The sequence below is a fragment of the Magallana gigas genome, chromosome 6, assembly GCF_963853765.1.
Source record: "Magallana gigas chromosome 6, xbMagGiga1.1, whole genome shotgun sequence".
NCBI classification, from domain to species: Eukaryota; Metazoa; Mollusca; class Bivalvia; order Ostreida; family Ostreidae; genus Magallana; species Magallana gigas.
In genome coordinates, this window is record NC_088858.1 from 2,371,630 (window position 1) to 2,388,006 (window position 16,377).

The 16,377-nt window shown below is 36.5% G+C and overlaps 3 protein-coding genes across 3 annotated transcripts; 1 reads left to right on the top strand and 2 right to left on the bottom strand.

Moving 5' to 3' along the window:
* The first annotated feature begins 2,001 nt into the window (after window positions 1-2,001).
* On the top strand, window positions 2,002-3,802 carry LOC105341607 (probable G-protein coupled receptor 139). The gene is made up of 2 exons (XM_020072673.3): window positions 2,002-2,238; window positions 2,434-3,802. Exon 2 carries the CDS (start codon window positions 2,465-2,467, stop codon window positions 3,590-3,592), a length of 1,128 nt encoding a protein of 375 aa, XP_019928232.2. The 5' UTR covers window positions 2,002-2,238; window positions 2,434-2,464; the 3' UTR covers window positions 3,593-3,802.
* A 238-nt stretch (window positions 3,803-4,040) lies between these two features.
* LOC105341608 (uncharacterized) lies at window positions 4,041-8,044 on the bottom strand. Its single transcript, XM_011448200.4, has 2 exons — window positions 6,867-8,044; window positions 4,041-5,144 (listed from the first exon to the last, which is right to left on the bottom strand). The coding sequence occupies exon 2, from the start codon at window positions 5,137-5,139 to the stop codon at window positions 4,240-4,242; it is 900 nt and encodes a 299-aa protein (XP_011446502.2). The 5' UTR covers window positions 5,140-5,144; window positions 6,867-8,044; the 3' UTR covers window positions 4,041-4,239.
* A 590-nt stretch (window positions 8,045-8,634) lies between these two features.
* On the bottom strand, window positions 8,635-15,935 carry LOC105341616 (uncharacterized). The gene is made up of 8 exons (XM_034469853.2): window positions 15,305-15,935; window positions 14,628-14,783; window positions 14,376-14,436; window positions 13,561-13,621; window positions 12,229-12,306; window positions 10,422-10,529; window positions 10,063-10,182; window positions 8,635-8,948 (listed from the first exon to the last, which is right to left on the bottom strand). The coding sequence occupies exons 2-8, from the start codon at window positions 14,758-14,760 to the stop codon at window positions 8,730-8,732; spliced, it is 780 nt and encodes a 259-aa protein (XP_034325744.2). The 5' UTR covers window positions 14,761-14,783; window positions 15,305-15,935; the 3' UTR covers window positions 8,635-8,729.
* Between the last annotated feature and the right edge of the window lie 442 nt (window positions 15,936-16,377).

Below are 16,377 nucleotides of genomic sequence, written 5' to 3' on the forward strand. Positions count from 1 at the left end.
AATTATTATATCACAGCATTTATTACAATGTCAGAACTTGTTTTTTTCTCTTTAACGGTAATGTGTTAAGCAGGCGTATAGTAGCGGCTCACAACAACAGATAATGAATCTGCAATTGTTAAAACCTCTGTACCTTAAATTCATTAGTAGAAGAAAACGTCCACTCCGTATGTCAAACCGACAGCCCGCTGCTGTGGTAATCACAAAAGAAGTGTTTGTCATACAAAATTGAAAGAAATAAACATATATATATATATATATATATATATATATATATATATATATATATATATATATATATATATATATATATATATTACAAAATTATCGACACAAAACCAGTCTATTCCAGCTAACAACGTTAGTTAGGTACTGAGATTTTAACCTACATTTGAATTTAAAATTGCAATAAATCTATTCATAGTATGAGTTAAATGTCAAATTACATGTATAAGTGAAATTTTAATTAAGTTACATTAAACATAATAGGCTTGATCTAATATTTTTGTTAATTCGGTTTTTTTCATATTTTTTTACATTGTGATACTAAAATACATGTATATATGAAGAACTACTTTTAGATGATGAATAGATAAAATCTATAAAAAAATATCCTGTTATTATGTTAATTGATCGCACAAAGAAGTAGAATGTTAAGGAGTTGGTGAATATAAGTTCTATTTTGATGCCAGGTTTTCAGATATATGGTTTTATTTTCCTTAATCATAGTTCGGGTTTAAGAGGGCTCAATGGTCCTGGCCATGTTTAGACTTTATTTATCTCTTTTAAAAGGAGAGCCCCAATGTAAAAAATAAAGCAAAATAATTTAAAAGGTAAAATATACGGATTTTTTTCCTTACTACATTGTAGTCTATAGCATAATAATTCATTTCTAAAAATTTTAGGAAGATCTGATGGTTAATTAGTTGACCAGAATCCTTAAGATATACAAAAAATAATATGATCCACGCTCTTTAAGAGCCTTATGTAGGTCCTCCACAGAGAGAAGGTCAGCCTTATGTAGGTCCTCCACAGAGAGATGGCCAGCCTTCTGTAGGTCCTCCACACAGAGATGGTCAGCCTTATGTAGGTCCTCCACACAGAGATGGTCAGCCTTATGTAGGTCCTCCACAGAGAGATGGTCAGCCTTCTGTAGGTCCTCCACACAGAGATGGTCAGCCTTATGTAGGTCCTCCACAGAGAGATGGCCAGCCTTATGTAGGTCCTCCACAGAGAGATGGTCAGCCTTCTGTAGGTCCTCCACAGAGAGATGGCCAGCCTTATGTAGGTCCTCCACACGGAAATGGTCAGCCTTATGTAGGTCCTCCACAGAGAGATGGCCAGCCTTCTGTAGGTCCTCCACACAATGATGGTCAGCCTTATGTAGGTCCTCCACAGAGAGATGGCCAGCCTTATGTAGGTCCTCCACACAGAGATGGTCAGACTCAGAGGCTGTACTTCTTACATGATTCGAAAGAATGTTTGCTGGAGGCCAGGGAAGTAGAGCCTAAATAATGTTCAATCCGGAAATAAATGTATCGTTGTTATAAAGCCAAAAAATACAATCTCGTTCAAGATATAAGTGAAGACAAATTACCGGGACCCTATAATGAATGACGTAACTAAGAAAACTGGTCGGATTCTTTAATGATGTATTAGCGTTAACAATATTGCAGTTTTGTCTGAAGGTTTTTCCAATAGGTAGGAAAAAAATATAAACTGGAAAGGTTTCATTGTAGTATATTGATAAAGTCAAAGAGTCAACCTAATTGTCTACCCGCCATAATGACATTGCTCATTTGCCATTGATGTATCAGGAATGATCTACACCAGTCAAACTAATTAACAACTAATGAACGATAGCAGTATTATTCTTGGTATGGGGTGTGAGCCGGCCAGCGTAATGAGAGAAAAGTCAATGTCTCAATTAGTGACCGATACTAAGACGGCCTCGACAACGCTGTCTTGTATACTATTGTTGATTTTCCTAATTAATATCAACAAATTGTACAGAGCACAAAGATTCTTTCACGGCTTGCAATATTGCTAATAGCATGTGTTGATGATATCCTTTGGATTTTATTTATATTCTCCATGAATGTCAATTTGCAAAAGAAAATTCCAATTTGGGTCCATGATATAGATGATCATACTAATTATCACAAGAATTATGACCAATGAAGGCGAGTATAAGAACTTTACCAAACTCTGAACGTTCTCAATTACTGTTACGCGCAGGTAAGACCATATTCTCGTGTTTTCAATTAAATAATTCAAAAAAGTTATTATTAAACTATATGTGTTTTTTTCTGTTACTATGTATCAATATACAAACTTGCGTTTACTTTTAAAGAAATCAAAATATTAAAAAAATATATTTACAAATTCACTATCTTTGAAATTTACTAATTGTGTGTATTTTATCTTTAAAAGGGGTAAAAATATATATTGACTGTCTTTGACAATGAACGAAGCTACAACTATTACTGTTAACATAAGCGGTCCAAACACCAGCAGTTCTGAACAGAACGGGCCGCCTAGCTCCTGGACGATTTACGACGATGCATTGGAGGGACTGGCCTACGTGAACTATATGTTGCTGCCCACCATGCTGGTCCTAGGAATTGGGGGAAACATCCTCACAATTGTCGTCATGATGTCGCCCAAGTTTCGACAACTCACTTCCCGAATTTACTTGATTTTCCTCGCGTTGTCCGATGTAACTTTGCTCTTAACTCAGCCATTTAATAAAATGTTTGTTATAGAAATGATAGGATCCGATGTCAGGGCTTTATCAGACGTAGGATGTAAAATTTTCTTTTGGTTTTTCCGGACAGGTAAAATGACATCATCATGGTTTGTCGTCTGCTTATGCGTTGAAAGGTTCATAGCGGTTTGGTTTCCACTGAAAGCTAAAATTATTTCCACACAAAAATCCGCAGCATTGCAGATTTTTACAGTGTACTTAGTCATAGGATCTTTTAACGGGGCCTGGACAAAAAATTCAAGAATTCCCGCTGATGGCAAATGCTATCCGGACTATTTTGACAAGACCAATAAATACGATGCGGAAGAATACAAAGCGATGCTGACAGCCGGCTCTAGTTTGTACTCGCTCGTCCCGCTCTGTATACTGGCCACCATCACTCCGCTCATAGTTTTTAAACTTGCTAGGCATCGCGAACAACGAAAACGCCTCGCCACTTCGACCAAAAGCGACAGCTCCCAAGCAACCAAAACGACAGCCATGTTGATTGGTATAGTGGTTGCCTACTTTACACTGGTCCTTCCAATTACGCTTCTACACAACATAGCTTTCTACTTGGGCATGAAGTCTTTCGGGGACAACCCCAAGGGGTTCCTTATTTTCCGAGACGTCGCTCAGATCCTGGAGCAAATCAATTACGGTATAAATTTCTATCTCTACGTTCTGACCTCCACTCAGTTCCGGGACCAGTTGAAGTTGTCCGTCACGGAGAACAGGCTGGTCAGGAAGATCCGACAGGTCACCGAGTCATCCAGCGGCAAGACAGCATCAACCAGGGCCTCCAAGGATACCGCTGACAACCCGGATGTCACCAACAAAGTTTAGAGCAAGACAAAAACTTTTACATTAGACGGAAGATAGAACAATGCCGTAATGTACTGATTTTGTAGTATATCGATTTATACCTTATTTGCAGAATGTTTTATCATAGTTATGATGTTGTTTGTTACTTTCTTATAATAATAAATTTATTAAAAAGTTTTGTGAAAACTTGCTGTTTCCAAGCCCAAATTTCTTGATAAGAGTTGTTGAAAGAATCCGCGTGTATATCGGTTTTCTATTGTGTTTGAATGAAAATCAATATTAAATATTTTAAATGAATCACTGTTGATTCTTGAAGTCATAACATTGCAATGCAAAGTGTTGGAGATTTAAAACCTCATTGCAAATACCGCTTTGTTACTATTAACAGTTGGTATTGTTTCTTTGGAAACTATATTGGATTAAAAACAACGGACTTTTCGGATACATGCCTCAAGAAAGCACACAGAAAAACTTATAAAAAATTTAATTTGTATTAAAAAAAACTTTCGATTAGCAAAATTAAGTCAATTAAATAGGAAACAAAACAAAACAGTATAAAAACAAATGCGTATTGGCTTTAAATATTAGTGGCTGTGTAGACCAATGTACATGTATTTGACACATAGGCTCAAACTTTTCTTTGACTTCATGGAAGTCACATCTTGTCGTCACTTATGGGACATCGGCCTCATGCGAGAAGTCCCCGTTGGACCGGCTTGTCTGGGTCTAGAGACAGCCGCGGACAGTATCCTTTGTGGAAGAGAGGTGTGTTTAAAGATTCTGTCTGCGGGTCGAACGTCACTTCCTGCTGAGATGGGTTTGACCTGCGGCGACTGAGTATAATGTGTTTCCGGTGTTGATACTTTCTTTTTCTGAACCACAGGGATGTCCGTTTGTCGCAGGAAGTTGGACCGTTTCACTCTCCTATCCAAAAGTTCTTCACTCTGTCCCAAGAAATTCCCGACTTTCATTTCAATATTATTGTAGTTTTCTTTTTCCGTCTGTTTCCAGTTGCTTAGAAGACCATTGTAGAATTTATTTCTGTCCGTTATTTCGTCCTCATCAAAGTACCTGCACTCTGAAGCCTTGGTCCCAAGTCGACCAACGGACCGACATCGACTCAAAAGAGCTCTATCTTCCCGTAGGGCACGCGCAGTTGCCGGTCTTAGGTCAATTTTAGACTTTGTTTGGTCCGAGACGAGAGAGGGATCAACCTCACTCCCCGGCTCGCTCAGATCAAGTTTAGGTTTGAAAAAACTTGAGACCCTATTTTTCAAAAAAGATGGCGGTCCTGTTTTGGGTCTGGCGGGAGCTTTCACTGTCACGGGTATACTAGGCATTCCACTGTCGTCACGTGGCTCTTCGATCTCCGTCCGTGACCTCTGAATTTCTCTTTGCCTGTCTCTAATTCTTTTAAGCCGCTTTTTCATCTCCTTTTGGGACCTCTTGATGTCGGCAGCAGAGTTGTGTTTCTCTATCTTTATTGTAGAGAGTTCTTTCTGAAGAACCTTTTCGTCCCTCTTTCGCGCCAAAACCAACGCAATCTCTTGCCTATCTACTGCCATCATTAGCCCTGAAATACAACAAGATCATCGAGCTATACTAAGAACCCACTGGTCAATTCCTCTCATATTTACAATCAGAAATAAACAAATTTCATTAATCATTGCTTGCTGAATAAACTGTTTAGGAGTTTAAAAAGGAATTTAAATGATTCCTTGTATCAGAGAAAATTAAATAGATGTCATATCTGATCCTTTAACACCTGTATTCTTGGTTCTAGTTTAATGATTGCTAAGCTTATTGTATGTGATCTTAAGAGTCCCCTCTCCATATGAAAACGAGCTTACGTAAATTGAAAAAGTTTCGCCCGTTCATTATAGTTCTGTGTGCGATGCTTTGTATTGCTCAAAGAAGAAAAATCGCTTTAGACTCTTGGAGGGAACTTTACAGAATCAAAATGTTAAATACATTTTCGACATTAAGAAATCAAATGAATATAACTTTCAATGTCGTTTTAATTGCATGTCTGTCTTGGGAATCACTGGTTCAGTTCCAAGTATTTTTAACTCTCTTTTATGTAAGACTTTCGCTAATTTCAAGGCTACTGGATTTTAGTCGTTTAGGTTCTGTCATCATTTCTAAGATTTATTGACGATTGGATGGAACAGGAGCGGAAACAATTAAGGAGACAACCCGTACCAAGTCTTGTTACATCATGCCCTCCAATAGTTATAATAGAGCTCAAAATAAAGTCGCGGTATTAGAGAAAGCGTCCATTTATGTGTTCGGTTAAAATTTGAGTTTTTGTGACAATATGTCAATGGTAAATATTGTTATATATGGGATTTACATCTCTCAAAATATTTGGACGAAATAGTTAAACATACAGATATGGTTCCCGTGAGACGTCCTATTTAAACAAATTGAATTGTGATGTGAAAGTTCTTGTGTAATTTTAGATTAAATCGCCAATCTGCACGTGAATAATGACAGTCATTGAATCTGCATTCTTTAGATAATATTTATTATAGTTTTATTTTAGATTTGATTTTTTAATTAATCTCTACTTATCTTATTGAGATACATTTCGTACGTTATAGAAGAATCGTAAGACTTTGGGAAGACTAAAGCAAAAATTCGTCGGGAAGTCAATCAAAGCATTAAAATACACTTTCGTACTATCTGATTGGGCCATTTTTTTACTTTTGCGTAGTGAATTTTACTTTTTACAATCAATTCATAAATTTTTTAAAAGAAAGATGCTATTTTTTCTGCAATGTCGCCACCTTTATATCCCCCATAAATCATCAAAGAAAGCATTTTATTGTTTAATTTTGCAGAAAAGGTGCATGTAGTCAAACATCCTTTTGATCAACAAGATTGTCTGAGTTCAAACACTTATTATATGTTATCGCAATATCAACGCGCTGCATGGGGTGGGGGGGGGGCATTAAAAAAGAAAATGTATACAGAGGAAAACATGATAGAGTGCTAACGTTTCTATATGATTATCCTTGCAAGATCGACTTTTGAAACATCAAAGTTGTGCCGGATTATAAAAGCTGTGCTGTTTTACTTTTTTGTAGAAAGAAACTTGCGAAAATATTCCAACCTCCAAATAACGTAATAAAAGTATCAAATGTTCATCAACAGTTCTGATTTTTGCTATATATACCCACCCTACCCATCCGTATGATTGCCCGTATGTCTGTTGTTTTTACCATTAAAGGGTTCGTGAGTCTTTTAAGAGTAATTCGTATAGGACTGTACATTTCTTATAAAAAAAACTTACGCCTTTACTCCTTCAGTCTACACGAGTGTAAGGTTCCTGAGCGTGCTTCACATACAAGTATTGATACAATGTGGCATGAACTTATGTCGCATAGCCCGTCCTCTGCGAAAATTCCTGTCCCGCCGTACACACCGCGTTAGCATCCGCCCGCGGTGTAACACCGTGTTTCCTCAGTATGTATGCCCGTAATTTTTCGGAAGTTTCTAATCAGTAGTTTAGGTATCGGCAATGTTTTCGAATACTTTCTGCCAAATCACCGAGAAACCCTCACCGTAATGGCTCAATATACAGCCATACGTGACATCCAGGAAAATGACATACCTCGATAGTCCTGACGGAGAATTAAGGTTAAAAAATCAGTTCTCTTTTGAATATCCGGGTTCCTTTGGATTGTGGAGGCCTGTCACCGATCTCGTAGTCCCGGGCTTTACCGGGTCCGTACCCCTCCTGTTTGTGTCAGTAGATCCAATGATAGCTCACCCCGCCAACATGTTTGAAAGAGCCGCTGATTGGGAATGCAATACCAAACAATGCATTAACAATAACTGAATGGATCTATTATAGTGTTTAAATAGAAGATTTTGAAATGACATTAGCTAAGGAATCATCGCTGTATAGCGGGATTGGAAGCGGATCACTGGATTCCGTGTAGTGAGGACGGGTCCTATCTCCCCAGATCAACACGGCTCACAGATTAATCCCTCCGCTCTTAGACTGCGCCTCTTCTTGACAAATATTTAATCCGGGCAGCACGAGTACCTATACCAACATTGAACACGACACAGTGTTTAAACGGATGTGGTATCAATTACACCTATCTCACGGGCAAATACAGACATTTTACACCGACAGCGCGTGTCAGACTAAGGTTTTCAAATATTTTAAAACAAGCACAGCAATTAAAATAAATCGGAGGACTCTGATCTTGGTTACAATGTTATGCTCAAGTTTCACCTGAATAGATGTATTCTCAATTAAGCTTTGTTTGGACGTTGCGTCGGACGGCCCGTTTTGCACGGCATCGATAATGTGTTTGTAATTCATAAAATCCGGGGTACACTTTATTGAAATTAAAATACGTCGATAATGCTGCTAACTAAATATATTGTTCCACAAGGCCACTGAAAATAAAATACTGAAATCGTGAAGTGTAATCCTGTTATGTTTTAAATATCTCTGCAATGGAACTACCCCGCGAGCTCTCCAATCTATAACTCCGTCTAGGGCTGTGTTTAATTCATGCTGATTTTTAATTAATATTCAATGACATTACATATCTGAATTGAGCGCTGGAGGTATGCATTGGTATATGTTCTGTAAACAAAACTAGCAAATCCCAATATTTGTGGGCCCTCAAGAACAGCAGAGATCCCATTGTCTGGAGCCAATATCAAAACAGTATTAAGTGCCGCTACAGTGCAACTCAACCTGTGCACAATGAACTCATTTCTTTGAAAAATCACCCGATATTGTCATTGCATTCAAAAGCACTTATTTCTGTAACTAGAGATTACTTCATTAAACTCTTCAGGTAGAATTCTATAACAGAAGCAGGTGCCCGTGATCACACTTACTTCCGTTTTCTCTTTCTCATGTTTCTTATTTTTTTTTTTTTTTTTTTTTTACAGAGTCTTTTTAAAATCATTTTGGAAAGGTTTTCTGCTTGACACTGAAAACTGATATTATTGATGATTCGCTGATAATAAATAATCAATTCATAAGTAAGAATGTGGTCTCAATTAGTTGAAAAAATAAATAAAGAGAAAAGCACATTTGTTTCTTTTATTTATAAATCCTGATTCATGTCAAGCTCCAAGCAGGTAGGTTTATTGTCCTCAGTAACTACATCATGCTTTGATGACGTCATTGTATAGAACAACACTGACTAAGTTTCTTTTTCCGTTTCCGGACCCGGAATTTGTACTTGCCGCCGCGCATCGACGTCCGGAATTTTCCCACGGGCTTTATTCTCTCGGGAATTCTTGTGACGTCATCAACTTTACAGGGCACGCTGAGCTTCCTCTTTGTTGCTCGGTCCAGAACTTCGGGGGGTCGTAACATATGTGGATGAAAACTTTTCATCTTTTTATGTGAAAATAAATATAAATCAATAGTGGCATGTATCATTTCATAAACAACAAATTATAAAGTTCGCTAAGAATAAAATTTGTTGGTCACTTGATCAAACCCTATGAATCCCGTTTATTACATGTATTCACGTTTTATTTACCTATAGTTTTTATAATGTTTATAATAATGCAAGTGTCCAGCTATAAGCTCGCGCGATGATCATGTATATAAAAATATGATGTCTAAACCCGTTGAAAATTTCACACAAAAATAAAATTTAAAAAAAAAGTGTTATGCTTTCTTTGGGTTTGTATAAGGAAAATGTAAAATATTTAATTTTATTTCAATAAATGTTAACACGACTGACGTCAGATATAATATTACAAGTACCATACAATGTGTAATTTCTCACTTGAGGACGAGGGCCTGTTACTTCTAGCACCCTTTAGTGATATCCTTTTTTGATTGCATAAAAAAATTTATTTGATAAAAACCCCAAAACCCCTTTTAATGCATATTAGATAGCATATAAATTGCAAAGTCTTTCTGAAGTTATAAGGGCTGGATAGTAGTACATGTATGTTTGTAACATTTAAATCTTCTAAAAAGAATATTTCTGTACCTGTATTAAATACAGAAATGTTCAAATTAGTTAAATTGGTTTTCTTTTTTAACTAACTTAAGTATGCATTCATGTGGCTTTGCCCCCCCCCCCCCCACTTTTTTGCAAAGTTAGACCTAACCATTCGGTACATAGCATCATAGAGGGTTCAGCCCCCTTTTTTCTCGCAGCAAACATAATTGTTCCTAAATTTACCTCGAAAAGATTGAAATATTGAGAAGTTGGAGTCATAGGTATACTAGCAACCCCCCCCCCCGCCACGGATTAGGTATTTTGGAACTATAGGTATACTCCTCCCCCCCCCCCCCCCACAACGGATTAGTATTTTCATGATTTTGGGAATAAGGTTTTTTTGTTTTTGCTTGTCAAGATTTCTGAGGATTATTCTAGCCCCCCCCCCTCCCCCACCCCCCCCCCCCCACACACACACACACACTTTCAATTTGGTTCCGACGCCACTGTACTAACAAAAATAATTAATGATTGCATCATTCTATGACCTACCACCTGTGGATTACATATCTCTGTCACGTGATATGCTAATTTCTGGAAGGCGGCGAATACATTGGTCCCTGTTTTGGCGCTAGTTTCAAAATAATCAAAAGCCATCTCCTTGTTCGCAAACTAACAGGAAAAGAAAGAAAAGAAATTCTTATGTATATAGATGGTATTCTCTATTGATATCTTGTATTGTTCTGTTGATATATTATTTTTTAACAAGCGATGCATGTGTTTTGGTTTGTGTGTCATCGAAGCAATTAATGTAACAAATATCAAATCGTAAGAATTCCATTATAATACTTTAAGGGTATGCTCGTTTAGAGGGACCATAGAGGACCAGATGAAGGAATCTGATTGGTTACCTTTCTGGCCTCCGACACGGACACTGCCCTCCTCTCTGCGAGGTCGCTTTTGTTCCCAATCAGAATGATAGGAACAGACTCGTAATTACAGGCGAAGTTAGATACACACTGCAAGATACAAATCTCAGAATAAGATACACATTGCAACATAAAAATCTCAGAATAAGATACACACTGCAACATGCAGATCACAAAATAAGATTAACACTGCAACATACAGTTCTCAGAATAAGATACACCCTGCAACATACAGATCTCAGAATAAGATACACCCTGCAACATACAGATCTCAGAAGAAGATACACACAGCAACATACAGATCTCAGAAGAAGATACACACGACAACTTACAGATCTCAGAATAAGTTACACACTGCAACTTACAGATCTCAAATAAGATACACACTGCAACATAAAAATCTCAGAATAAGATACACACTGCAATATCCAGATCTCAGAATAAGATACACACTGCAATATCCAGATCTCAGAAGAAGATACCCATTGCAACATAAAAATCTCACAATAAGATACACACTGCAACATACAGATCTCAAAATAAGATACACCCTGTAACATACAGATCTCAAAATAAGATACACCCTGCAACATACAGATCTCAGAATAAGTTACACACTGCAACATACAGATCTCAGAATTAGATACACACTGCAACATACAGATCTCAAAATAAGATACACCCTGCAACATACAGATCTGAGAATAAGTTACACACTGCAACATACAGATCTCAGAATAAGTTACACACTGCAACATACAGATCTTAGAATTAGATACACACTGCAACATACAGTTCTCAAAATAAGATACACCCTGCAACATACAGATCTCAAAATAAGATACACCCTGCAACATACAGATCTCAGAATAAGTTACACACTGCACATACAGATCTCAGAATAAGATTAACACTGCAACATACAGTTCTCAAAATAAGATACACCCTGCAACATACAGATCTCAGAATAAGATACACCCTGCAACATACAGATCTCAGAAGAAGATACACACAGCAACATACAGATTTCAGAAGAAGATACACACGGCAACTTACAGATCTCAGAATAAGTTACACACTGCAACTTACAGATCTCAGAATAAGATACACACTGCAACATAAAAATCTCAGAATAAGATACACACTGCAATATCCAGATCTCAGAAAAAGATACACAGTGCAATATCCAGATCTCAGAAGAAGATACACATTGCAACATAAAAATCTCACAATAAGATACACACTGCAACATACAGATCTCAAAATAAGATACACACTGCAACATACAGATCTCAAAATAAGATACACCCTGCAACATACAGATCTCAGAATAAGTTACACACTGCAACATACAGAGCTCAGAATTAGATACACACTGCAACATACAGATCTCAGAATAAGATACACCCTGCAACATACAGATCTCAGAGTAAGTTACACACTGCAACATACAGATCTCAGAATTAGATACACAATGGTACATACAATCTCAAAATTAGACACACACTTGAGCACACAGATCTCAAAATTAGACACACACTGGAGATTACAAATCTAAGAATTAGACACACACTGGAACGTACAGATCTCAAAATTCGACACACACTGGAACATACAGTCTCAGACAAGTACTAAAACATATAAGTCGCAGATATCAAAGTTATGACAGACACCTATTCTTAAGAACCAATTGGTTTTAAACAAGATATATGAAGAAGCAGAGTCCGTTAAATAAAAAGAATGGTTTTGAACCATTCCTCAATTTAGTACAGAAATGAATGCTCCTTACATTATTGATAGATTCCAACCAAAAGGAGAGATGTGTAAAAGTAGATCTATCTGCTATGTCAAACACCACGGCGATCCCCTGTAAAACGGAAAAACTAGTTACCATATACTTGTATGGCTATTACATGCATTATCAGTTCTACTGAAAATAGAGATATTTGGAATGTCAAACAGCATAGCGATCACCTGATAAACATAAAAATTCAATATCATGCATACTGTATTTTTAACTGTTATTTCAGCAAAACAAAACTGCTATGAAAATTCGAACACCACAGCTATCCTTTATAACAGAAAAATCAAATACATGTATCATCCTGTATTTCTGTTTCAGAGAAAATTTCAATTCACTGAGCGGCTGTACTATCGACTATATTTCATGTTGTTAAAGAATAACCATATTTGTTTGTTTTAATAAGACACTGTAGATTATTAAAATTTATTTGTATATAGTCCTATAATAATTTGTATCATATTCTTGCTTTGCCCAAGAGAGGTAACTCGCGTCTCGTCATCCCCGGTCTGACCAACATGCTTCACATTAATTTTGTGATTGCTACTCTCATTAGCCCGTTCCATTCATTAATCAAACCTCGATTCTCCAAGACAGCTTTATGAGATGATTCAATGGAAGCAACGTAGTTTCTTCCCGTCATGCAAACACCGAGTTTGGTTCTGCAGCTCCCGGTGTTTGAGTCCGGGGTCGCGTAGACTGATACGAGCACTGTCGCTTGTTGTCCTCATCATTAACGTAAATTCGAAATTAATTAAACTTGTACCGGAAAACTTCTCATAAACCGCATTTCGTTGTATTTAATCAACCTGATTTTCATTACCTAATATAAGCAGGAAATTTGCGAAGAAGAATACGTACAATACAAATATTATTTCTTACTTACAAATGTATCTATAAACACACACACACACAAACACACACACACACACACACACACATATATATATAAATATATATATATATATATATATATATATATATATATATATATATATATATATATATATATATATATATATATATATATATATATATATATTCTCCTGTTTCCCCTTATTATCTTACTTGTACAACTTATTTAACAGCAACCCCCACGAAAATTTGACAATATTTTACTTTATTGTTCGTGTCGTTGGTTATATTTAGTGCTTTTTTATACCTCATCTTATAACCGTGTATCTTTTGATCCGACACTATAGATAACGAGTGTTGTTGGTTTGTTAGTGCTTCTTATATATATAACACTTATGTATCTATAAACATTTTCGGATACCTAGTAGATTATAATTAACCCCCTTGACCTAACTCAGACCTCACCTTGACCGCTTTATACTGTTGACGTGTCATGGACATGAACCTTCTCTGACCCGCCGTATCCCTGAAACAAACACTCACGGATCACACACAGATTGGTGTACTTCACAGAATTACAATTAACATTGGGTTTTAACCAAAAAATGAGTACATGACTATGACGAGTAAAACTCTAAAAAAGAACTTTTCAGCTACATGTTGTAAGTCGGTCTCCATTCCATTTTACGAAAGAAAAAAACAAGGTGGTTAGATTTTTCACCTACCATAAATCTTAAGTATCGTTTTTTCCACACGGGAGTTTGACTAATGGAGAAGGTTGATCGGCACGATGTTTGGAATTTGATAGATTATACGTATTATTATTCTAATATAAATGACATAATACATGTTTGTATAAAGATGATTACTATTTTTAAGAATTTTCTGATCATCAAATCAAATTCCCCCTAAATCCACAAAAGATAACTTTCCTGTGAGCATTCATTTTGCTTAGATGTTTAAAATAGAGCCCTTCTGTATTTATTAAACAATTTGATATGAAATATTCCGTATTTATATCAAGAGAAACAATTTATAATGAAGAAAAATCAAAGCAACATGACCTAAAACACAAACAGTGAATGCATTGGCTAACCAAAGATGTTCTTGCAATAAGTGTCAAATAACGAAGTTCTAAACAAGTTATATACAACTCGCGTATCGGAATGAATACATGTAACTATGATTTCTATTTTGTTATTTTGTTTTCGATCGTCTGTTTACTTCAGATTCTCCATCGTCGGGACTCTAATCTTGATGTAAACAATCTTTTTACTTACCATATCATCATCTGGATTAAAGCTCCATCCACTTCGAAGGGCTTTGTCACAAAATCGACAGCTGAAGATTAAATGTGACCGTTTATACTTGCTATGGTGTGACTTCAAATACTGATAGATTTAACAATATATTTCAATGCTTTTAGGTTACATATAATCATAAATACATGCTATCTAGAATATTCATGGACTAATTGGTCAATAAATAAATTGACACTGACAGTATTCATTGACTAAATTATGGTTCGTTACCGACTGTGGGTCTGCTCTGTGGCGCAAACTCATATCCCATCAGACATCTCAAAAGCGCCGTCTTGCCGACGAAGGCGTCGCCCACAATCAACACTTTGTAGGTGGCGGCACAGTCTGTCTCCGAAAGAGGCATGTCGTCGATAGTCTCATGGCTTGCTACAAATGGACAAGTTCAACCATCGCTTGGGACTTGAACACAATGTATATCATACATATTCGTATTCTATTTTATTCTTAAAACACTTCGTTTTAGTTCTTTTAAAATAGCTGTAATGTTAATCACCAATGTTCCTTTTGATAATTGAAAGACAATATATATCTCCAGAATATCGTTTGAAAGCATAAAAGTTTTAACAGAGCATGTTTTCCAATTGCATACATTTATTTTGACAATCTTGTATCAGCGGTTCATGCCTGCATTTCGCGTCGCCTGGATTCTATAACTGCATTTTATCTTAATTCGCGCGACATTTACGAGGTTCGTTCACATACTGTAATTTAATGCCAAATAATTCAACGAGTACATGTTACTTTTAGGTAATTCAATAAACTTGTTGACAAGTTATTTCTACAAGCACAAAAAGCTAGAATAATTTGTTTAAAAAATCAAGATAAAATATCAAATTCGGTTATTAAATGACTGACCTTAGGTATTAGGTATGATGTATATTACTCACCTTACCACACCATAGTTATGTATGAACTCGAAGCTATTCTTCAAAAGTGAATCAGCAAGAAATATTCTGAATGGAAATACGAGGGATTTTATTCTGAAGGAATGTTTACACCTGTTTCCAAAAATTCCTCACAAAATGAGAGACTGACATAGACTGTAGATCAGTATTTGTAAACTGTAGGCGCTGCTCCCTCTCTGTTTACACGAGCGATCCGTCAGGCTGGCGTGAGGCCGCAACTCAGGCCATCATTACATTATCTATGTGATTAATTTAAAGCCAATCCAATACACAGCATGTACACGTCCAGGGAACCTCTCTCCGCGGGGACTACACAGGATCACTCTGTGTACACGGCCGCCGTGAGATGACTCTGGGGTTTCCTAGGATTAACTGGGTTTTTTCTTCTTCCCCTTTCCTTTTCAACTTTTGATGGACATTAGAATGATCTTAACATCAACCAGGGCGTATGGATGGAGTTCTTGTTCCGCTGTGGTAAAAAAATGATACAGGCTTAGCTCCAATTTCTATATCTGAAGGTCAAATCATGACGATCTTTATACTAAACTTTTAGTGTCGAGAACTACTGCCCTCGTCACGTTAAAGAGCCCAGTGGGGTGGTTGGAGCAGCTAGTCACCCCTCCTTTTTCCCACTGACTTAATTATGAAAGAAATTAAGTAGATGTAATTCTGTTTTCGTTGGAACATGTGTAAATCCCCTCCTTTAACTGTATTCTTTTCTTTTTATGAAATGATAGTTTTATATAAATTAATAATTAAATGTAGTTATCGTGAATTTTAGACCTGATTGAGATTTGTAAAATGTAAAACAAAAATTGCTCCATTTATTTAGAATATGTATCGTAGTATTTATATAATTGTGGATATAAATGGGTGTGGTGTTCTTTATATTTCATCATACCGGTATGTTTCATTGATATCTACACAAACATCCAGTAAAAAACGGACAATGAACCAGAGAGAGAGAGAGAGAGAGAGAGAGAGAGAGAGAGAGAGAGAGAGAGAGAGAGAGAGAACGTGGAGTCTTATTGCTGATGGGTTATATACCATCTCAA